Source organism: Anabrus simplex, chromosome 1 (assembly GCF_040414725.1).
Source record: "Anabrus simplex isolate iqAnaSimp1 chromosome 1, ASM4041472v1, whole genome shotgun sequence".
Taxonomy (NCBI): Eukaryota; Metazoa; Arthropoda; class Insecta; order Orthoptera; family Tettigoniidae; genus Anabrus; species Anabrus simplex.
In genome coordinates this window covers 1,457,568,979-1,457,595,129 of record NC_090265.1, presented here as the reverse complement: position 1 = coordinate 1,457,595,129, position 26,151 = coordinate 1,457,568,979, and the positions used below count along the sequence as shown (strand labels likewise).

General features: G+C 40.4%; 1 protein-coding gene across 1 annotated transcript in view; it reads right to left on the bottom strand.

Moving 5' to 3' along the window:
* Window positions 1–26,151, bottom strand: part of LOC136879443 (hemocyte protein-glutamine gamma-glutamyltransferase) — a 279,634-nt gene that overhangs the window by 180,914 nt on the left and 72,569 nt on the right. The window contains exons 2-3 of the mRNA XM_067153235.2: window positions 5,765–5,975; window positions 4,393–4,523 (exon numbers count right to left, since the gene is read on the bottom strand). Of these exons, the coding sequence (XP_067009336.2) occupies window positions 4,393–4,523; window positions 5,765–5,975 (342 nt within the window). The remainder of the gene's footprint in view (window positions 1–4,392; window positions 4,524–5,764; window positions 5,976–26,151) is intronic.

Here is a 26,151-nt window from a genome sequence, read left to right as displayed (position 1 = left end):
GGTAGTTTCTCGTTGCTTTCTACACGAGCCAGATGGTACCGTTAAATTTCACTCTGCGAAGCCCACTGATATGTGCACACCAATTGGCTCTGTGAGCAACACTTCACCCATGCATAACAGGAATGAGCCAGGTTGAATAGTTCAGAGGTTGGAGCGCTGGTCTTATGAGCCCAAGTTCGATTCCGGCTCAATGCGGCAGTATCTGAAGGTACTCAAATACGTCAGCCTTGGTAAATTAGATGCTAGATCACAGCCCTCTAGCACTTCCCCATTGATATTGAAGTCGTTGATTTCACTTGCCTGAGAGATACAAGAAGTTTCGACAACTTGAAGGGATGGAGAGGGATGGGATGGGATGGGATGGGATGGGATGGGATGGGATGGGATGGAATGGGATGGGATGGAATGGAAGGGGTTAAAGCAGGTAAACGAACTCCAGCGAGACAAAATTTTGGCATCTCGATGACCTAGAAAGCAGTAAAAGTAATTAGTGGGTCGTAAAACCTTGATGATGATGATGCTGATGATGATGGTGATGACGATTATTATTATTATTATTATTATTAAACCTCGTATTTATTTAATTAGTTTATGGTACAAGTTAAACTGCATTCTATGTTTTGGTCGAATAAATCTGTTTATACCCTCTATCTCCATGGTTCTCATTCATGTTTATATATTAAGAAGTGGAGATGTGACGATGGATGGTGAAGGGACCCGATCCCTAGTGAAGGCACGCCGGTCGGGTGAGAGCCCGTGCTCGGCGGCCTACGATACAGTATTTTAGTTGGCGGCCACTCGGCCGGCCAACGGAGCAAAGCAAGTCTGTTGCCCGCAGGCCGCACTCGTCGGCGGCGGGATACGACGCTCGGTTTCGGCTCTCTAGCCAGCCAGCTCCCTGGTTGATCCTGCCAGAAGTCATATGCTTGTCTCAAAGATTAAGCCATGCATGTCTCAGTGCAAGCCAAATTAAGGTGAAACCGCGATTGGCTCATTAAATCAGTTATGGTTCCTTAGATCGTACCACTTTACTTGGATAACTGTGGTAATTCTAGAGCTAATACATGCAAACAGCGTCCCGACCAGAAGTGGAAGGGTCGCTTTTATTAGATCAAAATCAATCGGTCGGCTCGTCCGGTCCGTTTGCCTTGGTGACTCTGAATAACTTTGGGCTGATCGCACGGTCCTCGTACCGGCGACGCATCTTTCAAATGTCTGCCTTATCAACTTTCGATGGTAGGTTCTGCGCCTACCATGGTTGTAACGGGTAACGGGGAATCAGGGTTCGATTCCTGAGAGGGAGCCTGAGAAACGGCTACCGCATCCAAGGAAGGCAGCAGGCGCGCAAATTACCCACTCCCGGCACAGGGAGGTAGTGACGGAAAATAACGACACGGGACTAATCCGAGGCCCCGTAATCGGAATGAGTACACTTTAAATCCTTTAACGAGTATCCATTGGAGGGCAAGTCTGGTGCCAGCAGCCGCGGTAATTCCAGCTCCAATAGCGTATATTAAAGTTGTTGCGGTTAAAATTCTCGCAGTTGGATTTGTGTCCCACGCTGTCGGTTCATCGCTCGTCGGTGTCTAAGCATGGTTTGTGGGACGTCTGTCCTTTTAATAATTGTCAGAATATTAACTAGGTAGTTTGGGAGACCCAGTCCGGACGCTCCACGATCTCTACCGATGAATATGGTAGGCTATGTTTGTCGGTGTAGCATTAAAAGCAGTGGTAGAGTGTCGCCTTCGGATTGTAAGATCTTGGGTTCAAACCCGTAAGAGGCAGTCAAATTATTCAAGGGCGAAATAAATTCGTCACATCATGTTGTGCGATGTCGCCTCGGGTGATTAACATGGTGTTTACTCGATAATACTAATTAAAAACTTGTCAGAGTCCCACTTACTCTTTCACGAAGTAGAGTAAAACGAAACGTCTAAACTGACACGCAGGTAATCCGAATTTGCATACAATCAAAACGTTTGCATTCGGTGGCTAAGGCAAATGTTTGCATTCGGTGGCTAAGGCAATGTTCGCATTTGGTGGCTAAGGCAATGTTCGCATTCGGTGGCTAAGGAAAATGTTTGCATTCGGTGGCTAAGGCAAATGTTTGCATTCGGTGGCTAAGGCAAATGTTTGCATTCGGTGGCTAAGGCAATGTTCGCATTCGGTGGCAAAGGAAAATGTTTGCATTCGGTGGCTAAGGCAAATGTCTGCATTCGGTGGCTAATTTGCATTCGGTGGCTAAAGAAAATGTTTACATTCGGTGGCTAAAGAAAATGTTTGCATTCAGTGGCTAATTTGCATTCGGTGGCTAAGGCAAATGTCTGTATTCGGTGGCTAAAGAAAATTTTTGCATTCGCTGGCTAAAGAAAATGTTTGCATTCGGTGGCTAAGGATAATGTTTGCATTCAGTGGCTAATTTGCATTCGGTGGCTAAGGCAAATGTTCGCATTCGGTGGCTTAGGCAAATGTTTGCATGCGGTGGCTTAGGCAAATGTTTGCATGCGGTGGCTTAGGCAAATGTTTGCACTCGGTGGCTAAGGAAAATGTTTGCATTCAGTGGCTAATTTGCATTCGGTGGCTAAGGAGAATGTTTGCATGCGGTGGCTAAGGCAAATGCTTGCATTCGGTGGCTAAGGCAAATGTTTGCATGCGGTGGCTTAGGCAAATTTTTGCATTCCGTGGCTAAGGAAAATGTTTGCATTCGGTGGCTAAGGAAAACGTTTGCATTCAGTGGCTAATTTGCATTCGGTGGCTAAGGCGAATGTTTGCATGCGGTGGCTAAGGAAAATGTTTGCATTCGGTGGCTAAGGCAAATGTCTGCATTCGGTGGCTAAAGAAAATGTTTGCATTCGGTGGCTAAAGAAAATGTTTGCATTCGGTGGCTAAGGCAAATGTCTGCATTCGGTGGCTAAAGAAAATGTTTGCATTCGGTGGCTAAAGAAAATGTTTGCATTCAGTGGCTAATTTGCATTCGGTGGCTAAGGCAAATGTCTGCATTCGGTGGCTAAAGAAAATGTTTGCATTCGGTGGCTAAAGAAAATGTTTGCATTCGGTGGCTAAGGAAAATGTTTGCATTCGGTGGCTAAGGCGAATGTTTGCATGCGGTGGCTAAGACAAATGTTTGCATTTGGTGGCTTAGGCAAATGTCTGCGTGCGGTGGCTTAGGCAAATGTTTGCATTCGGTGGCTAAGGCAAATGTTTGCATGCGGTGGCTAAGGCAAATGTTTGCATTCGGTGGCTAAGGCAAATGTCTGCATTCGGTGGCTTAGGCAAATGTCTGCATTCGGTGGCTAAAGAAAATGTTTGCATTCGGTGGCTAAAGAAAATGTTTGCATTCAGTGGCTAATTTGCATTCGGTGGCTAAGGCAAATGTTCGCATTCGGTGGCTTAGGCAAATGTTTGCATGCGGTGGCTAAGGCAAATGTCTGCATGCGGTGGCTTAGGCAAATGTTTGCATGCGGTGGCTAAGGCAAATGTTTGCATGAGGTGGCTAAGGCAAACGTTTGCATTCGGTGGCTAAGGCAAATGTTTGCATTCGGTGGCTTAGGCAAATGTTTGCATTCGGTGGCTAAGGCAAATGTTTGCATTCGGTGGCTAAGGCAAATGTCTGCATTCGGTGGCTAAAGAAAATGTTTGCATTCGGTGGCTAATTTGCATTCGGTGGCTAAGGAGAATGTTTGCATGCGGTGGCTAAGGAAAATGTTTGCATTCGGTGGCTAAGGAGAATGTTTGCATTCGGTGGCTAAGGAAAATGTTTGCATTCGGTGGCTAAGGCGAATGTTTGCATGCGGTGGCTGAGGAAAATGTTTGCATTCGGTTGCTAAGGCCATCTTAGATACCAGTATAATATTAACTATTCTATATTTTCTTTGAACTTGTGAATGGTGTTGGCTATATAATGTACGAAGTATTCGGAATGAGAGAAGGAAACATTTCGGTGTAAATATAATACCATATCATCATTTAAGTGAAACTATACATTCACGAATATTAAAACGTAGAGGGTGATACATGGAAAGAATTTGTTTCTAAATCGTGAAGCCTTTGCATAATATGTAAGTGGACTTCCGAAACAATAGTATCTATAAAGCCTATAAGTGAAAATGAATATTCTGTAATTCCCCCGAAAATCCTTCATCGAAATAAAATTTTACCTTTTTGATACCCTGATTTGTTAGAGAAAATTCAAACTACCATCTCTGCTGCTTTCATCATGAAATAGTTTTCTACTGCATACGTACGTAAAAAGTAGTGAATGATCATTTTCTACATTTGAATTCGTAGAGTAATAATGAGTGGTAGGGAAAATATTTTTATCGTAAAAAAAGTGGGTATAAAATCATTTAATTTATTTCAAGAAAAAGTGGAAAAGTATAAAATGTTACTTACCTCAACTGTGAGAGAGACTTGATCTTTTTCGATTAGTTTTACGTCCCATTGTTCTAGATCATCATTGTTTGTTTTCTTGCCAGAGATTGTGACCGCACCTTCAGTGCCTTTCAAGGTTGATGGGTGTGGACCTATCCAGAGAAGCACGCACATTGTTAATTTATTACCAGCGTTGATAAATTCATGGACATTTGACAGTCATGTAGAGAACGAAATAAATAAATAAATAAATAAATAAATAAATAAATAAATAAATAAATAAATAAATAAATAACCTCTAGTAGGACCACCGATGGTTATACGATAATAGGGAACAAAAAAACTCCGATGATGGCACTATCATTAAGAGTGAAATAATTTTCAATTGCTTCCTCACTTGGCTAAATTGTGCAACTGCAACACGACTGGCCCTATGAGTAGTACCTGTGATAACATAAGTTGCACTTATTGGGGTCTGAATGTCATTATGTCATTATTCAGCGCCACCCGTACCTCAGAAGCTTGAATACTATCAAAGCCATAAATAAGACTGGGGCCTCATTGGATGCTAAATTTTGCTCTGGACTGTGCCAACATACAGGTGCAAAGGTACTGCATCCGACAAGGGATAGCCATGGGCAGAAATAATCAGCCAGGTTTGGAAGGATTAGATTGGCAAATCATTCATACAACGGTTAGAGAAAATTGGAAGAAATGGGGCTATAAGAAGCCATAATACTAGATGGAACAACTTTTAGAAGGTTGACAGGTGAATAAAAGAAATAAAATCTAGATAAAATGGACGAACGAAACAACAAATCTAAATAACGAAGAACTGTTGGAAAACAAGAAAAGAAATAGGATAATGAATGTACTAGTTAATTTACGTAGTCCTTAGGCGGCCAAATTCGAGAAAGGAAGCATTAAATATATATAAATAAATAAATAAATAAATAAATAAATAAATAAATAAATAAATAAATAAAAAAATTATTAATAATCCTATTCTTACTTAATTATCTGTGCATTCTTCCATGTACCGTATTTTTAATTCGGGTTTTGGCATATTTGCACAAAGGACAGAAGTACTAAATATGAGTTATGTTACTTTACGAGTATTTGATGCGATATTTAATTCACAGTAATAACATCAAATACACCTAGAATCCAAATTTTCCCTACACCTGTGCTTACCCAGTTGATACTGCATTATTATAAAATTAGATGACAACGAATTAAATGTATAACTCGTGTTAATTTATTAATTTATACCAGAATGTGGTGCAATTTTCAATTAAACAACATCGTGAAATGAAGCATTGCGACATATTGAGAGGGAGTGAGGAATTACACCAAAGATTTATTTATTTCAATTTTGCAACGGTGTACTTACCAAAGGTGAAGAGAAGGCGGATGAGATCCTTAGAACTTTCGTATGATCGACTGGTGAAGCGGATTGCGAGGACAAAAGACTGTCCTCTTCGCAAGATAGCGGTAGGTGGATCCACATGCACCAACTCGAAATTTTCCGTGTGGTGAGATTGAGCATTCATGTAGGGGAAAAGGTCGACACTCTCCACTACCAAGAGCTCGTTTAACAACATCTGCAACAGACAACAAAGTTATATTTAGTTTAAATTCTTGCTAAGAACGGTAGCTATTCTAAATTCGTCCATAGAGTAAATAGCACTAAAGTTAAATTGTTAGAAGTGAACGAATTAATTTTCAGAACGTGACGTCACTGGCTTCCCATCCAGTCAATGCGTGTGTGATTTTTGAAATGAACAATCTCGTCTCTGTGGTTCAGATTCTATGGAAAAGAGAAAGTCCCATTTTTTGGTTTACGAGATCGACAGGCAATTAAAACCCGTAAGCTCGCCCATTCTCCCGTCATCGTAAAACTGGAAGGGTGTATCGATCAGTGATTCGAATCAAATCCACGAGCTGACAGTGACTATGCAGGTTTATTCTGGGTACAAACAAAAACAAACAAAACCAAACTTTATGCTGGTACGGCCCTGTTAGACCTCAAGGTACCAACCAACCGTAATTTAGCTCGAAGGCCTGCATATAAGAGATGATGCGTGGTCTGTGCGACAAATTCTCATTCTTTGCTTTCTGTACAGAAGCCGCTATGCTATCTCACGGTCATACAGCTTCTCAATTGCTCTCGAACCAGGTGAAAATCCATGGCCTTGCCGGAAATCGAACTCCGGTCTCTTGATAAGAGGCAGATTCGCTATCTCTAGACCCTACTCTAGGTACATCTATTATAACTCCAGGATAACTATAGGGACATCAATTCCTACAACACTTTATACTCTACGTGTAATTGAACATTACTCCGCACACAAAATCACTCGGAGCGGATTACCGATAGTACCCTAATTCTTCAAAATGAACTCAAACTCTTAATGCTAGTAAAGTCAGGTGACTATATATGGGTCTCACCCAGTTTTATAGCCAAACTCGCTTCTAACGTCAACCCGATGTGGAGTATGTATTCACTATTACGTGTTTTTGTGATGGTTTGTAACGTGGTACACTGTGAAAAGGTGTGTATTAAGACAAACACAAACATTTAACCTTCATCCAAGAAGGATTAACAAGATGCGGCAAATATCGTTGGCCCGACCGAGAATCGAACGTGAGTTCTTCTGAACCAATGGCCGCTACGCTAACCATTCAATCGAGAAGCCCTACTGTTAAGATGAGGCTTAAAAGGCTATATTTTTGTAATGATGGTCCCGTTGAATCGGATGTTTTCATCTTGGCTCTCTCTTTAGTAGCAAAGTCTTTCGCGTTCAAAAGAAATTGAAAGTACATTGCAAATTATCCAATTACGAGATCTGAAATCGATTACGTGTCAAGTCTGAGGGAAAATTATGGAAGATAAATAAAATGTTGTCTCTTTACACCGATATGGGAATGGATCTTATCTTAAGCAATCACGCCGTCGAGTATAACCGAGTGTATCAGTATTGTCGAGTATGGTTTGTCTAAAGAGATTGATTCTGGAAGCACAGGCTCCTTCGTAATGCTGACAAATCAAATGTATTAGACCTCTTCTTTTTTTTTTTTTTACAACCCGGCGCTCAGTTCTTCCCTGATTTGCTTTCTCACTTCCACAATCTCTTTTACCGAACTCTCCCCCCTATCGGTGATGCTCACAATGTTGTGGACTTTTGTAGACAGTATGTCGCCACATCCACCGATCAGACGCTACATCCTCCCAGATTTTAAAGTCATTTTGGCACGTTCTTCTTGTATGGCTTTTTCTGCTCTTGATTGCGTTATCCTTTCTTAAATTGAGAATACAGTGGAGTGAGTCGGGCATGCGGTCGACGGGGCCAGCCAATAGAAGTTGATGTTTGATAAGAGTAATTATACTGTTGGCCTCCTCAGTGTTATAGGTAGTATTAGGTATCTCAAATTAGGGAACTATCAAGTCGAGACTTCATTTCACTATTTTTGTATTTTCTTCTCGTCTTATATTTCTTCTTTTAAATGTTGCTGTGGCATTACTGAAAATATATTTTTAAGGGAATTAGGTTTAATTAACAATGAAATGTTAATAAAACATCGTCTAATTTAATAGTAAAAATCTGGGCTCTGATGGAAGCCCTGATACCAGTTACAGTACAAAAATATATGGTACCAGCCGAGGGTTAAAATTATTTAGAATCTATTGAACACTAGCAGTTACCCACGGGCTTCACGCGCATTGTATCGGTTATATAGCGCAAACATATCTAGGAAATGTCACTGTAATATTTGTCACAAATGGAACATAATAATTGCTTTTACACAAATGAAGTGAAAAATCTGCGGTAAATTAAGAAATCGATGGCCTAGAATGAAAACCTCGTATCTCACAAAGTTCTTCCTGTCCATTACTTCCCTTAAGACTGGTTAAGCCTCCCAGTCACACATGAATACGCAGTCCATCAGAACAATGTTCGTTGTGTTCTTTATTCCTATGCCGACGTGTGAAGGAAAATGAACCTTATCGTACCGTACTATAGGAAAGTATGTCTGTGTGACGTATTTACTGACTCCTACAGTATAATTTTATGAGGTTCATTTTCCTTTACGCATCAGCATAGGAAAATGAACCCAATGAACATTGTTCTGATGGACAGCATATTCATGTGTGGCTGGGAGGCGTGACCAGTCTTAAGGGAAATAATGGCTAGGAAGAACTTTTTGAGATACGAGGTATTCAATCTAGGCCATCGAAATACCGTCGTTACTAGAGAAAAATGTATGCGTACTTAGGGGCTGTAGACAGGACTCGCAGCTCGTGCCGTCTTGAGGTCCAGGGCTAGTACCGACGAATGGGACTGCTATGTCTGTGAATTCTCATTAGCTTTGTCCATATGACTAGCGCGGGCAGTTCAAACAGAAAAATAGCATGATCTCTGGACCAATAAATATTTCATTTAATGAATGAGTTAGGGAACAAAACAAATGAACAACATGAAGAAAACGACAGCTAATTAATTCAAACAACTTCAGTGAGCAAACACTTCACACACGAAAGTATTAGACAAACAAAACGCATACGGAAGCGCTGCGACGTAGCAGAAAAAAAAATATAGTTGTAACGTAGTAAAGTATGTATCCATATTATTCTCTGCAAGCAAAATATTTCGTACTATTCCTTAGTTTACCGCAGATTTTAAATTTTATTTGTATAAAACAAATTATTACGTTCCATTTGGGATAAATATTACAGTGACATTTTGTAGATATGTTTGCGCTCTGTAACCACATTTTATTAACAAACACTTAAAAATATATCACAAATGGAAATGGGATTACATTGTTTTCCTAAAGTTTGTTAACTTTCTGAAATTATTGCTCATTATTGACATCGATCAGCAGTTTTATGCATTTGTCTAACAGTGAAATAATTAATTTTGTGCCATAGAATGAATAACATTGCGCAGGGGCGTAAAGAATGTGCTACGGGCCCACCCGCCAAAGTTAAACTTCGGGCCCCCTCAAATAAAATGTAAAAACCTATGAATAACTTTATATAAATTTAATTACAGCAGGTAGATAGATAGATATATGGATAGATAGATAGATAGATAGATAGATAGATAGATAGATAGATAGATAGATAGATAGATAGATAGATAGATAGATAAAAGCCTTTATTTTCTGTGGCGAAAAGGCTCTTGGCCCTTTCTTACACTTAACCACACACATATTATTATTTGTTAATACAATGGCACTGATTAACTTAAAATACTAAGAACTACAAATAACACTAATTTTTAAGACAAAAATTTGAATATATACACGCAAAGATGACAGAAAGAAAAAGGAAGTAATGTAATATATTGTCAATCTATATAAACAAAGGGATTCTTCGTTATTGTAAGATTTTTTTTAAAAAAATATGATTTAATAGGTTTTATTTGACTGCCTCCTTGGTTTAACGGCTAAACTGCTGAACTGCCAACCATGCAACGACTTAGTTGTTCGTGCTTAACTTTAATTGGTTTCATGTTTCAGTAATTACAGAATTATACTCTCTACTAGACCCCGAAGTCTCGTTTATAATAATTTATTCGATTACAACAGAAATAACTATACGAACAGAATTAAATAAAAAACTGTTCAAATAAAGTGTGGGCCAGATGGTTTAGGCGCTGGCTTTCTGACCCCAACATGGCAGGTTCGATCCTGGCCCAGTACGGTGGTATTTGAAGGTGTCCTCAAATACGTCAGACTCGTGTCGGTAGATTTACTGGCATGTAATAGAACTCCTGCGGGACTAAATTCCGGCAACTCTTCGTCTCATAAAACCGTAAAAGTAGTTAGTGGCGCGTAAAGCAAATAACATTAAATAAAGTTTGAAAAATATTAAACCCACAGCTGACAAGCTGCAAAGAGAGCTCGTTCGAAACTGAGTTACACTCAACTCTCGATTAACCGGGATAATGTAGGGTTAAGGCTTCCCGTATAAGTAAAATCGCGGTTAACCCGCAAAAAGTTAAAAATAGAACAGGAGTACCTTTTTTTTTTCTTTGCTAGTTGCTTAACGTCGCGCCGACACAGATTGTTCTTATGGCGACGAGGGGACACGGAAGGGCTGGGAGTGGGAAGGAAGCGGCCATAATTAAGGTACAGCCCCAGCATTTGCCTGGTGTGAAAATGGGAAACCACGGAAAACCATTTTCAGGGCTGCCGACAGTGGGGTTCGAACCTACTATCTCCCGAATACTGGATACTGGCCGCACTTAAGCGACTGCAGCTATCGAGCTCGGTAACAGGAGTACTGAATATACAGTTAAATGATAATAAATGATACTACTGTATTGTTTTTTAGTAACGTACCGAATACTTTGCACTGAAATTAGTACTTAGCACAATTAATACATCTAAAAATAAACAGCACTTTTCGTTGAAACTAATAAGGCAAAGAAAAATATTCAGACTATCTAATTTTACTGTTTTTGAAATAATCAGTCAAGGTTTTCTGCTTTTGTACTGAGAAACACTTTTTCTTTATTTTGCTTCTCAAGTTTCTCAAAACAAGTCTTTCGGTGATGAGAGCATCATCCTGGCAATATTATCCCGACCCTTTGTAATTCTGTATTACTGTAACTCCTAACACTCGTGCACTTTTAGTGTTTTTGATACCACGGTTAAGCCGCAACGCGGTTTGTCCGATTACGGTAAATCGAGAGTTGAGTGTAATTGATAGTAACTACACCAACTTCTTATTGGCGTTATACACTGTAGTCGTATAAATGGGTGACATAAGTTAAATGTTCTACAATACTGGTGCAGAATGTGATCTCGGGTGCACTACACAGCAAGAAAGTAAAATTTTGTAAATAAAATGTGGTATTTTGGTATCAATTTTCATTCCTGTTATTCTTTTTAAATAATCTTGTGTAGGAATATTTCTGAGGAGTGTATCGCGGTGTTGGGAGAAACGGAAAGGGCAAGCATTTGTTTACAGCTGTGCTGTGCTACACTAAACAAAATAAACTGATACTAGATGCAATCAAGTGGCAATTCCACACCGCAAAAATTGTAAAGAAAAATAAAAGAAAGAACTAATTCTACAAAATCGCCCTGATCATTTTCCTCCACAGTGGCATTAAGCTAGATAGAGATTTCTTTCGCGAGGATACCGTGGGGACCCTAAAGGCCTGGCCAGCTTGCAGGCTATAACGTTACGGTCTTGACATCACGTGCCACCCTGTTGGGAGCATAACTGTATGAATTCCTTGGAGTTCCAACCCTGGAGCAAGCTACAGATAATTGACCGTGAAATACGTAGTTATGATTTCCTAATGATGGAGTTGAAGTGAAGGATTCGGAGCAGATTTTCCAATCGCTGCATTGTATATCTGTATCTCGAAAAAATAATTGTAGAATTGTCTTTACAGTTACTTACATTTGTTCAGAATTCAATTTAGAAGGTAATCTGGTTGCAGTCGGTTGATTTATTCCTTTAAAAATGCTTTATTTTTTTGTTATTTGCTTTACGTCGACCGACACAGATAGATCTCATGGCGACGATTGGATAGGAAAGGCCTAGGAATGGGAAGGAAGTGGCCGTGGCCTTAATAATGGTACAGCCCCAGCATTTGCCTGGTGTGAAAATGGGAAACCACGGAAGACCATCTTCAGGGCTGCCGACAGTGGGATTCGAACCCACTATCTCCCGGATGCAAGCTCACATCTGCGCGCTCCTAACCGCACGGCCAACTGGCCCGGTCCTTTAAAAATGACAAATTAGGAAAATATGATGCGTACACCTGTCATTTTCTTTCATTAGGGTAGTTATGAATGAATTCCATACGCCATGCACCAACAAACAGTTCAGCCCGGTACCTCTGTAATCTCTATGAACTTTGGTCATGGCGCCTGAGTGTCAAAGACAATAAATTGTTATGTTGTATCATAGAGCTTTATCCACCACCTCAAAGTAATTACTTGTTACAAATTTTTTGAATTTTGTCTGTGTCAGCGTGTATTCGTTAAGAGTTTTGGTAACAAAAATGGCGTGTCAACACACATAAAACCTTATACACGTGTACCATATATTATGTCCAGCTTCATGAAATCTTTGAAGATATAACTACCTCTACGACCCATCCGATTCATTTACAGGACTGAGGTTAATTTTCCGGAGAATAAATCCCTAGGACCAAATACAGGGAAGTACCAACGAAAGACGCCGCATTTTTCCACCTGTGAGTGGGGATGGTATAATACCCCTCACAGCATCACCTGTTTGTCGCAAGAGGTGACTAAAAGGGGCCTCGGGGCTCTGAAATGGCTTGGCGACAACGGGGCCCTTAGCTGAGTCCTGACATTGCTTCTACATACTTGTGCCAAGCTCCTCACTTTCATCTGTCCTAACTGACCTCCCTTAGTCAACTCTTTTCCGACCGAGACGGTATTAGAGCATTCGAGGCCTAGGGAGTCATTCATTTTCACGCCCTTCGTAGCCCTTATATTTCTTTGAACGATACCTTTATTTTTCAAAGTTTGAGACCCCTTCTGTATGTTACCTCTGATTAATGTTGATAGAGGATGGTTGATTCGTTTTAGTCTATCTTAAAACGACAATCACCACCACCACCACCCACCGAAGAGTTTTAGTCTTGTTTTAGTACTTTATGTCTGTACGAGGTTTGACCATATTCCTTGCTATTCAAATTTCAATGCTTTTCGTGTGTTCAGTCTATTCCTTAAGAGCTTTGGTATAAAAAATGGCGTCAAAATATAAAACCTTCTACCAGTATAATATATATTAAATCTTTGACGATATAGCCACCTCCACGAACCGTTTAAATGCCTCAACAACCTTGGTGCAAATTTTGCTAGTGATCGGTGGAGGTGTGTAGATATGTGTAACGAACAAACAAACTTTCGATTTTAAGGATGTAGGTGACGTGGCCTACTTAGGTGAAGTGGTATAGACATGCTTGGTTCACCTGGAAGGACGAAGATTCGACCAATCAGGTATAGCCTCTGGTGTGAAACTGATGGAACCATGGAAAATCTTCTTTGGGTTTGCCAATAGTGGAGACCGAAATTAACCTAGTACGCATTTCTGATGGTTGAGCGAACCTCAGAGTCATATTCCTTACCTGAATAACTGAGTACTTGGGAAAATAGGGAGTGAGTTTCCCCTTGCTTCCCTTACCGAGGCAGAAGTTGCTATTGCATAGACTATCAGTCTGCCAAGTTAACTGAAATGCACGCCCGAACCGTCCCTATGAGCATCATTTTCGCACCATTCATAACAGGGAGTAACAAGTGCCTCCATGGCTCAGGTGGCAGCACGCCAGCCTCTCACCTCTAGGTTCCGCGGTTAAAATCCCGGTCACTTCATGTGAGATTTGTGCTGGACAAAGCGGCGGCGTGACAGGTTTCTCTCCGGGTACTCCGGTTTTCCCTGTCATATATCATTCCAGCAACACTCTCCAATATCATTTCATTTCATCAGTCAGTCATTAATAATTGACCCAGAGGAGTGCGACAGGCTTCGGCAGCCGCCACAGTTCCTATGATCGCCGCTAGATGGGGATTCATTCATTCCATTCCTGACCCAGTCAGATAACTGGAAACAGGCTGTGGATTTTCATTTCATTTTCATAACAGGGTCTGACTGCATAAGGAATGGCGTTACTAGCATCATACATAGCTCTGTCACTTTCATGTGTCAAAGCCAAGGATGAGATTGAGACAGAGCATGAATGTAACAAATGTGTTCTAGCCCATAAAGTAAAGTAAACCCGTGTCCTCATCCCGAGGTGGTGCAGCTCTTATCAGGCACACCCCCATTGGAGGTTAGCTGCATGCATCATTTCAATCACATACCAGCCCTCCTGCCATTCTTAAATTTCTGGCAGTACCGGGAATCGAACCCGGGCCCCGAGGACGGCAGCTAATTACACTGACCGTTACGCTACGGAGGCGGATGTTCTAGCCCATACTAGAAGGCATTGTGCACTGTAAACACTAGGTTTCGCCAGCAATGGTAATTCTCTTCCACAGTCCTAAAATTTTCTGAGTTTGGGCGACATTGAATCACTGGCAAGTAGAACTATCTACTCTAAACCATATAGTGCCAGACAGTTTTTTTATTGCTTCGAAGTGAAAGTAATGTATGGCTAAATTGCAACCACAATTTCACACCAGGATAATGCTGGGGTTGTACCTTAATTAAGGCCACGGCCGCTTCCTCCCCAATCCTAGGCCTTTCCCATCCCATAGTCGCCATAAGACATATCTGTGTCAGTGCGACGTAAAGCAAATAGCAAAAAAAAAAAAAAAAAAATGCAGTCCGAAATTATTCACAGGATAGTGGTCGTTTTTTTTATGATCTGAAGTTGCCTTACATCTGAGGGTACCATATAATTCAATGTACAGTAGAGGTAAGCATGCACAGGGGAAGAGGATAGTTGATACAGACAGTATACAGCTACGATAATGGAAACTAATGAGCCAACCGAGTACAGAATCCAAAATGAACGGTGTCTTATTGCCTTTAGAGGTAAATATCTCCCCGCAGACTTGATATACGTAAGAACAACATGTGAGAATTGATTCCTGTTTCATTAGTTTAAGCAAGAGAAATGGGGACCTATCTGTGTGCTGACCTCATTCAGACGGGGATGTGTTGGATATATAACGAGCCGTGTATCTGTGGTAGCCAGTGTTAGCATCATGCAGCTGAAAGGAACATGCCTGGTGATATCTCTACTGCTTATCTTTCAGGCACAGAGAAGCGAATCAACTTCCGAATGGGCCATACGGGAGTCAAACACCTCAAGGGATGGTGAAAATTTAACATCTCGGGAACCAGAAGAGAGTCTAGGTAATTCAGATGAAGACATTACGTCTAGACGACGCCGCTCCAGCAAAGACGCTTTATTGAACGGACTTCAGTTAGGGAGATCTGAAGGATATGGGGATACGGCCTCACCTAAAAGAGAAAAAGACCGAAGCAAATTATCATCTAGTTCAAGAGTTAGACGTTGGAGCCAAGACGCATTCAACACTCCAGATGGAATATGGTTTGGACCAAGGCTGGGACGTTCGACTCAGGCTGAAGACCAGGAACTAGAAAGTGCAGCTGGAATGTGGTTCGGACCGCGCATGGGGCGATCAAGTCCAGTGGAAGATGAATATTCCATGAAAAGTGAACGAAGTGCACATGGATTGTGGATGGGTCCGAGGTTGGGACGCTCCAGTCAGGCTCCAGATGTAGCTGTTGAAGGTCCACAAGGGATGTGGTTCGGACCGAGATTAGGGCGTTCAGCTCAGTATGACCACGAGGATGAGAGCTATTATGGATTGTGGATGGGACCACGACTAGGCCGCTCTGATCATGGTGACGATAAAATCAATACAAAACGAGCTGAGAATCCAGGTGGTATGTGGTTTGGTCCTCGTCTGGGACGTACATTACGAGATGGAACTTCAAGAGAAAGCAATGTAGCAGGGCTCTGGTTTGGGCCTAGGTTAGGACGTTCCCACCAAAGCCATCGGTTAGTTGAGGACATGCGGTCTGGACCAATGATTAATGAACCAAATGTATTTGAAATCAACTAGGCAAAGTGTTTTAAAGCTACGAATATAGTTGGCTACAACATTTGGGAGGAGGTAAAAATTAATTACGGTAGGAACTGTGTCAATGACGTCCAGCTACACTCCGTTCCTTAATTATATATGAAAAATGCAACAATATCTGAGTTGATTGTGACTCATAATGTAACGATAATATTGCATTCTGTAACTTGAGTGTTAAAACTTGCAGAATAATGTACTGATTGTTCATGTATCAATATACTAAATAAGTATGTAACATTAAATACAATTATTGCACATTCCGTTTTAAGGCTGCTTATTGCAACTAATACATCCCTTCCCTTCACATAACTCCTCTAGGTGTATCACGTTTATCAGGTATCTTGAATCGGTAAACATCATCACAGGATATACAGTACTTCATTTTTCATTGTTTCACTTTTGCTAAAGGAACGGATGAAATTAGGATGTAGACTCTTGCCAGCTATCCGGGAAAGTATTACAAAATAACAAGCAAACAAAGAAACAAACCAAAACAAGTATTAAACACGCACTCAAACAAACAAATTAACACAGAAAAACCAATTAACTAACGCAGTCAGACAAATGAAGTAACCATCACAATGAAACGAACATGCGTACAAACAAAAGAAAGCAACTACATGAAGTAATAAATACATGCATGCATACATACACACATACATTTTCATTATAGACAGTTCTGACTTTCCGCGGTCAGTCTGCAAGCCTCTGCGAATGTACTAATCGGAGCTACAATCATCTATTTGTAACTAGTTCTGCGGCCTAGTTCTATATATGTTATCTTTAAATCGTTAGAAACTGAGTCTAACGATCGTCGTCTTGGTCTCCCACTACTTCTCTTACCCTCCATAACAGAGTCCATTATTTTCCTCCATTCGCCACACATGACCCCACCACCGAAGTCAGTTTATGCGTACAGCTTCATAAATCTAGTATATTTCTAATTTAGCCTTTATCCCCTCATTCCGAGTACTCTCCTGCCATTGTTCACACCCGTTTGTACCAGCAATCATTCTTTCTACTTTCATGTCCGTTACTTTTAACTTATGAATAAGATATACTAAGTCCACCCAGCTTTCGCTCCCGTAAAGCAAAGTTGATCTGAAAACAGACTGAAATAAAGATAGTTCCGTCCGGGAGCTGACTTCCTTCTTACAAAATACCGTTGATCGCAACTGCGAGCTCACTGCATTAGCTTTACTGCACCTTGAATCAGTCTCACTTACTATATTACCAGCCTGGGAGAAAATACATCTTAAATACATCAAATTATCTACCCGTTCCAGCTTTGTATCACCAATCTGACATTTAATTCTGTAGGATTTCTTACTTACTGACATCGAGTTAGCACCTATTTTCAAGTTCGAAGATATTAGACTGCAGGCTTTCGGCACAATCTGCCATTAAGTCCAAGTCGTCAGCGTAGGCCAGACTGCTTACCAAATTTTCACCTAACTGAATCCCTCCCTGCCGCCCCAGATGGCCTGCAGATGTTGGGAGTGCCACATGGCCCGAGTGACGACGTCCTGGCCGGATCAACTGTTTCTCGTATCAGTCATCCCTGAGTTGGTCTCACGAGGCTGATTGAATCCCACTCCAATCCTCCAAATCGAAATATTTGGACTGTTCGGGAATTCGCATATCACAACCGGAAGTCCGTGAAGTAGTCTCTTCTTAGTCATTAGTCAGGTCAGTCCTCTGTATAATCTTTTACCCTTCTACTTCTCTAATAGAGACCAATTTGAGATCATCCTGTTTCAGAACCACAAGGTACTGCAGTTCCGGTACACTACAATCAAGGCTGAGTCTAGGAGTGCGGCTGAGCTTGAAGAACACATATAAATTACGACAATCGAGAACCCTTTCTCTTCACTCACGCCTGAGTCGGTACAAATCATTAAAATAATAATTTATAAAATGCCAGTGCTCCTTCCGTAGACACAAGACACATTATGGTACATGACCTTATTCTCTTTACTTCCTTCTTTACCAGCTGCTTTACGTCGCACCGACACAGACAGGTGTCATGGCGACGAAGGGACGGGATAGGGCTAGGAGAGGAAAGGAAGCCGCCTTGACCTTAATTAAGGTACATCCCTAGCATTTGTTTGGTGTAAAAATTGGAAACCACGGTAAACCATTTTCAGGATGCCGACAGTGGGGTTTGAACCCACTCTCTCCCGAATACTGGATACTGGCTGCACTTAAGAAACTGCAGCTATCGAGATTGGTTGACCTTTATTTTAGGAGGTATGGTAGTATATTTGCACCGAAATGAATCGCATTAGATTCATAGCCCTATTATAAATTTAACATTGGTCTGATGTTCTTCAAAGAGTGCATCATCTTCGCGAACTCATCTGACAAATAACATATCAACAAGCGTAGTAACAGTAAAAGTAAAGCTTAACCCAGTTATATCTGGCGTAGATGGAGTCAGCCAGGCTCATTTTTGGTTTTCGCCGGGGGGTTTGAGTTCGGATGCCCTTCCTGAAGGCAAGTGTTTTTTGAGATGAAAAACCTCGACAGAGGATGACCGGGATTCGACCCTCAGTTTTCTGGTGGGAGGCCAGTATCTCAGTATCTGAGCTAATTACGCCAACCCCCCACCCTCAAAAGCATACTAAGAGTACTGAGTGTAATTTACAGGACGATCCACATAAACCTTGCAATTTTAATAACTTTCGAACTAATAATAACAAATGCGTGCCATTTGTTCTAATTGCAGAGTAACTGTGGAAGATTCCTCACATTAAATGTTGAAATAATCTTCCACATGCACTCACACACAACTGAACTCGTCACACCACATTCCGTGACCTTTTCTGAAGTGTACCCTCGTCAGCTCTCTGGCATGCAGCATATGAGTTGTCTCCTGGCTCAATTAGTACAATGATTTATTTAGTGAATTCACATCACCTACGCAATCATGACTCATTATAGGTCTGTGATTTCTACTCTCGCTGAGGAGCGAGCCCGTTGTCTCCAGCTCTCTTAAAACCAAACCCCATGGTGAAACAGCCTCGAACGGCCTTGGGCTACAAAGCGACCGCTGCTCAGCTCGAAAGCCTGCAGATTACGAGGTGTCGTGTGGTCAGCACGACGAATCCCCTCGGCTGTTATTCTTCTCTTTCTAGACCGGGGCCGCCATCTCACCGTCAGATAGCTCCTCAATTGTAATCGCGTAGGCTGAGTGCACCTCGAACCAGCCCTCAGAATCAGGTAAAATTCCCTGACCTGGCTGGGAATCGAACCAGGGGGTTTCGGGTAAGAGGCAGGCACGCTACTCCTACACCGCGGGGCCGCTCTCTTACCACCGATATATTTGTTGGCCTCGTTGGAACATCGCGCACACCGAATTCTCTTCGAATGCACGTTGTGTTTCAGTCAAGGAATTCGTCTTCCAATAAGTTTTCAAAATAAAACATGCTTCCGAAGAGATTACTGTACTGTATGTTCGTGTAGTGCCTGTAGAAAATAGAGACTGCGAACTAATTAATAACAACAACAAGAAAATAGTCAACAGCCGAGATGATCAGCGCGCTGGCCTTCCGGGCCCACCTTGGCAGGTTCGATCCTGGCTCATTGGTATTTGAAGGTGCTGAAATACGTCAGCTCCATGTTGGTAGGTTTACTGGCACGTGAAAGAACTCGCACGGAACAGAATTCCGGCACCTCAGCGTCTTCAAAAACCGTAAAAGTAGTTAGTGGGGCGGAAAATCCAATAACATTATTGTTAAATAGCCAATAGAAATCATAATAGTTAGTAAAGTATGGTAGGGACATCATTATGGATTCTCCCAGAGCCGCTGTTGTCATTATTATTATTATTATTATTATTATTATTATTATTATTATTGCTGGTTGCTTTGCGTCGTACCGACACAGATAGGTCTTATGGCGACGATGGGACAGGAAATGCCTAGGAATGGGAAGGAAGTGGCCGTGGCCTTAAGGTACAGCCCCAGCATTTGCCTGGATTGAAAATGAGACGCCACGGAAAACTATCTTCAGGGCTGCCGACAGTGGGGTTCGAGCCCACTATCTCCTGAATGCGAGCTCACAGTTGCGCGCTCATAACCGCACGACCAACTCGGCCGGTTATTATTATTTCTTTACAACTTGCTTTACGTCGCACCGACACAGATTGGTGTTTTGGTGACGATGGGATAGGAATGGTCTGGGAGTGGGAAGGAATCGGCCATGGCCTTAATTTGCAGCATTTGCAGGTGTGAAAATGGGAAACCACGGAAAACCATCTTCATGGCTGCCGACAGTGGGGATCGAACCCACTATCTCCGGGATGTTTTCCGTGATCTTTCAACTTCATTGCATTGTTTCTTTTCTATTTGCTTTAAGTCGCACCGACACAGGTAGGTCTTATGGCGACGATCAATTTCATACCAGACAGATGAAGGGATTGCACCTTAATTTAGCTGTACGGCCACCAGCATCCCCGTCCTAGCTCTTTCTTAACTCAGCGATGCCGAATACCGGCATGTGTTCATGAGATATTAAACAATAAGCAATGAGACGTGCCAGGGTGAAATTTAACTGAAACATGCGAAATATGGAGTTATAATAATAAAGTTGCCTAATTTCCATATGATTAGGCCTATTGTTAATATGTGACCTAATCAAATAAGTAAACAAACAATATTGTTTTGTTTATATGGTGAACATAATCGCGGGACCTCAAAGTCCCGGAATCCGAGCGAGACTTCATTTAAAAATCTTTTATCGTTTGGCCAGGATTGAAGTAATAGTGTAGGACAAGTGTTGATGGACCCCCATCTGTTCGTTTATTAACTAGCCAAGACATCTCCGCGATTATTTAGCTCATGGATCCAATGGCCAATACGGTATAAGAATAGCAAGAACTTCAACAACTCAACAGCTGTGGATAAATACCGTTTTATCATTATAACGTTATCACTTTCATTTCACCACATCTACATGCCCTTGTTTTTATAGTAATTGATCAAAATGGTGAACTGAATATACTGTATATATATACATAATAATAAATTTGTCCACAGACCGTACGATCAACAGGATGTAACTGTGTTATTCTGATGAAGCCGACTGCCGACATATTGAGAAACTGTAGCTCAAAGTTTTTAAATAAAAAGCAAACAGTATATTTTAGTGATGAAAGTTTTGTTCTCTTTATATTTTATGAATATCTATGTAATGATTTTCTTTTTATTTATACACTTTTATTATGATTAATTTAATTTCGTAGTTATTCGATAAATAGTCAAAATAACTATAACACGTGCTCTGGATTCACTCTAGATATATCCTGGAGCTCTCGCTGTATTACTACAGTAAATGTACCCCTTCCTTTTGGTCGTGTTTCTGTGAGGAAATGTAGAATGTCGAATAGCGAGTAACCTGCCCAACGATAAGATAAAAAAGCTTGTAGATTACAGCAAACTTTTATATGGTATACGTGATCATTAACAGTTACAAAACCAAACAATTTTTGTAGTTGTGGGGAATAAATACGTTTTTGGTAAAATATGGTGACTTCCTAGGTTGTTGTAATGCTTTATAGAGATATCAAGAGATAGTTCGCATCTCTTACACATTAGGACGAGTTCACATTGTCCCCGGCGAGAAATAAAAAGGATATACAACTTATCTTTGACCGCAATAATTTGTAGTTATAATTTACAAAGTTGGAATGGAACGGACTAGAATAAAAGTGTAAAGTTTATGAGTGTTGAGATATCTCTTCAGCTGACTACGGGTTGCATTCAGAAGTTATAAAAAGGAAAGGCGCATAGATTTATCGAAGTAATATTAACAACATTCCAATGGTAGTGATTAATTTGGAGAACTCATAAAATATTATTTTTATTAATAATAATATTGTATTAACTTATTATAAATATTTTACTGGAAACATTCCATTAAATTAATAAAAATTAATTATAAATACCTCACCAGACTCAATAAACCACTCGGCAGCACTTACATTTAATTTAAAATCCGCACATGAAAGCAGAATAAAACTCAGGACTTAAAGATGGGAGACAAAGACGTTAGATCACGAGCTAGGAATAAATTGCGAAAGAGTAGAATGAAAGAATTCCATCGGAAAATTGTTGACCATTAAAGTCATTTCGTTTGATATATCCCTGTATTTTCATTGTATTGAAGCCTAATGAAATAGCTTACAATGTGTGAACTTTACCAATATTAAAAATAACCAAACATACGACGGTTCTTTGGCTGATAACCTCGCGGTTATTAAATACTGATGTCTTCACTTGAGAGACGCGCATTTCTGCCGTAATTCTCGGTAACATGATGTAAGATAAATACAACGCTCCAGGATGTACATGTCTCACTATCACGAAATCCACATGAATACTATATTCTAGAGAATATTCGTCTTGTAAAGATAATTATTTTTATAATGACCGTCTTGTTAAGCTAATGAGGATAAATTAACTTTGAAATAACTCAAGATGCATTATACCTAAATCGTACAGTAAAACCTCTGTTGTTCGTTCAGCTTCGCCATACACTCATAGCTTTCTTTTTACAACCTTAAGTTATATATAGAAACAATGTAATATATCTTCTTGAAATAAATGTAATTTTATTAACTCAAATTATTCTGTTGGTCAGTACAAATTTTCAAACTAATTTTACGCAAGTGACCAAGTGAATAATGTGAAGACCATCCGTTGCTAAGAAATAAGGTGTTGATAATAACATAGGTTATTGAGATAACCGACAAGAAACTAAAACGAAAGACGTAAGATGATATGGCACATTCATCAAGTAACACAAAATGAGCAGTGCATAGAGAAGAAAGATATACAGTATATCAAGCGTAATACACTAGAATCTTACACTAAGGGGTGGCAAAGAAGATTTATATGTTTGTACTGTCATCTGTAGACCGAGAGAAATTTAGGTCCTTGAAATAATTAATTTTAGAATTGGTCTAGAAGTGAAGTTTCAGTTAATTACTTTAACACATTTAATATTATTGACTAGTCAGTATGAATGTTTAACTCTCATAATCCATTTCTTCCGTTCATTCCTGTTCAATTGCTATACCCAGTTGACATCTCCATGTTGATTACCAGCATCAATGGATTCTAAACAGGCCAAATTAAATTTCCTAAATGTGTTACATTCTTTAGATTCCCGGCTCCTTGGCTGAATGGTCAACGTAGTGCCTTCGGTTAAGAGGGCCCCGGTCTCAATTACCGGCCGGGTCGAGGATTTGAAATTTCTATGGTTAATTCCAAGTAGCCCGGGGATAAGGTTATTTTTCGATTGAATATAACTTTTAGACGTTTTACATACAACACATTATACTAAAAACCACTGCGGAAACATGTAACAGTGAATACATCTCTCCACATAGGTTTGACGATAGGCATCAAACCTTAAAAACGGACTAAATACATACAGTACAAAAGTGCCGAACTCAAGTAACTGGGAAAGTATGAGGAAGGAAGAATGAATGAATGAATGAATGAATGAATGAATGAATGAATGAATGAATGAATGAATGAATGAATGAATCAATCAATCAATCAATCAATCAATCAATCAATCAATCAATCAATCAATCAATCAATCAATCAATCAATCAATCAATCAATCAATCAATCAATCAATCAATCAATCAATCAATCAATCAATCAATCAATCAATCAATCAATCAATCAATCAATCAATCAATCAATCAGGACGGTTTTCCAGGTTGATTCCCTATCAATTCTTTACTTAGTCTTCTCTTGAATGTTTTATCGAATATTTCCCTGATAAATGATTCCCTAATTCCTCTTACGAATTTATCCCCATCGATTCCAACTTTATCTTCAAATTGTTGGTGAAGAAACCATATCTCGTATACCCCAACGCTCTTCCTGTCCATTACATTCCATGAGACTAGTCACGTCTCTCAGCCGGTTCTAGGACATTTCGTACCACGGACATTTCGTACCACCGGACATTTCGTACCACTTGACCGTCTGATTACCTGCGAAGTATCAGCCGATGACTTTAAAATATTTAGGAGAGGACATTCCGCACCACTTGAAAGAGTGGAAAATATTGCGAAGTATAAACAGTATCCTAAAGAATGTAATTCATATGTATATTCATTGTTCACTACTGGCGGAGAAGCTTCCGCACTGTGTGACCACTACTGGTGTTAACCTTCCGTCAAGTACAACTGATCTGACTGGCACACGTGTTAATTCTCATCTCGTATTCGTCATTCGCTAGTGGGGGGGGGGCTATATACGAGCTACTTCCATCTTTCAGTAGTATCCTATGCCCCCGTGACCTTCAAGCTCATGTCGGCCAGTTCATCAGAATCTTTTATTTTACTTACTTGATAATGAAATAATGCAGGAGTTTATAAATATTCACAATAATGGTAATATTATCCATCCTTATGCTCGTCAGGCACATTGCGCCCGAACTCGATGTGTATTTCTATTGCATTGTTTTGTTTTAGGATTTATACTTCAAAAATTCTACTTTCTTGTGGTAATAGGGCCTATTTACGTTAACATAAGTGATGAGTATAGTCTGACTCGTTGGCTGAATGGTCAGCGTACTGGCCTTCCGTTCAGAGGGACCCGCGTTCGATTCCCGGCCGGGTCGGCGATTTTAATCGCTTCTGATTAATTCTTCTGACCCGGGGACCGGGTGTATATTTCCGTCCGAACACTCTTCTCCTCATATGCAGACAACATACCACACTACCAACCACAACAGAAACACGCAATAGTGATTACACCCCTCCATATAGCGCTGGCGTCAAGAAGGGCATCCGGCCGTAGAACAGGGCCAAATCCACATGTGCGATGCAGTTCGTGGGAAAACGTGGCAGGAAAAGAATAATAAGTTATGAGTATAGTTTAAAGGACTATTATTGAAAATTGTATAGAAGTTTTCTTCAATAAATGTTGTAAATTATTTTTGTTTCTGATTTATAAAGTGTTTATGTCAGGCTCATTACGCCCGCTGGCGTGGATATGGAATTCCAATTTGACATAAAGTGGTACGGATTGTCCTGACGTAAATATTTGGAAATTACGGGAAAACCGTTCGCAGATAGATAACGACCTAGGTGGTACGAAATGTCCTCAAAAATCAAGTGGTACGGAATGTCCGTGGTACGAAATGTCCGGACACTCTCTCAGCCACATAGGGATATGAGTAGTCCTTCAGAACAATGTTCGTTGTGCTCATTTTGGTATGGGGCTGATGACCTTCGATGTTAGGCTCCTTAAAACAACAAGCATCATCATCATCATCATTTTGGTATGAAATAATGTAAAGGAAAATTAATCTGTAAATACAATATACTGTAGGCGTACGAAAATAGATCACGCACACACACATTCCCACCGTAGAGTAGAGAAGGTTGTACACACATGCATAGGAAAAATAAACACAATGAAAATTGATCCGATGGATTGCATATCCATATGTGCCTGGGAGGCGTGACCAGTCTTCAGAAAAATAATGGATAAGAAAAGCATTGTGAGATACGAGGTTGTGTTTCTTCAACGAAGTTATTATTATATTTTTCTAATTTTAAAAGCGCCACTGAACCTTATTCGTCTACTAATGCCATTTCTCCGCTGGCAGCCCGGAACATACCACTTAGACGAGCAGCTCGTCTCCTTACTCCCAAGTCTTCCCAGCCTAAAGTCTGCAACATTTCTGTAACACTACTCTTCGTCAGAAATCACCCACAACAAATCGGTTCGCTTTCCTTTGGAACTTCAAGGTCTGATATCAAGTAATCATATCAAGTAATCATACACTGAAACGGTACTCTAATTGGTGTCTTACTACAGACTTAGACACTCTCTTTTTTACATCCTTGCCATAATCCACAAATACTTTTATGACCATATGAGGAGATTTCTAAGCCTTACTTACCAGCTCGTTAATTATATCATCCCATTGCAGATCTTTCCCTGTGTTCCCACCTGAGTACTTATAGTTACTTTCACCCTATCAGCACAATGATTAAAACTAATTTTTGAGGACTGAGTATCCTGTAAAATATCATTTCGATTCCCGGCCAGGTCAGGGATTTTTACCTGGATCTGAGGGCTAGTTCGAGATCCACTCAGCCTACGTGATTAGAATTGAGGAGCTATCTGA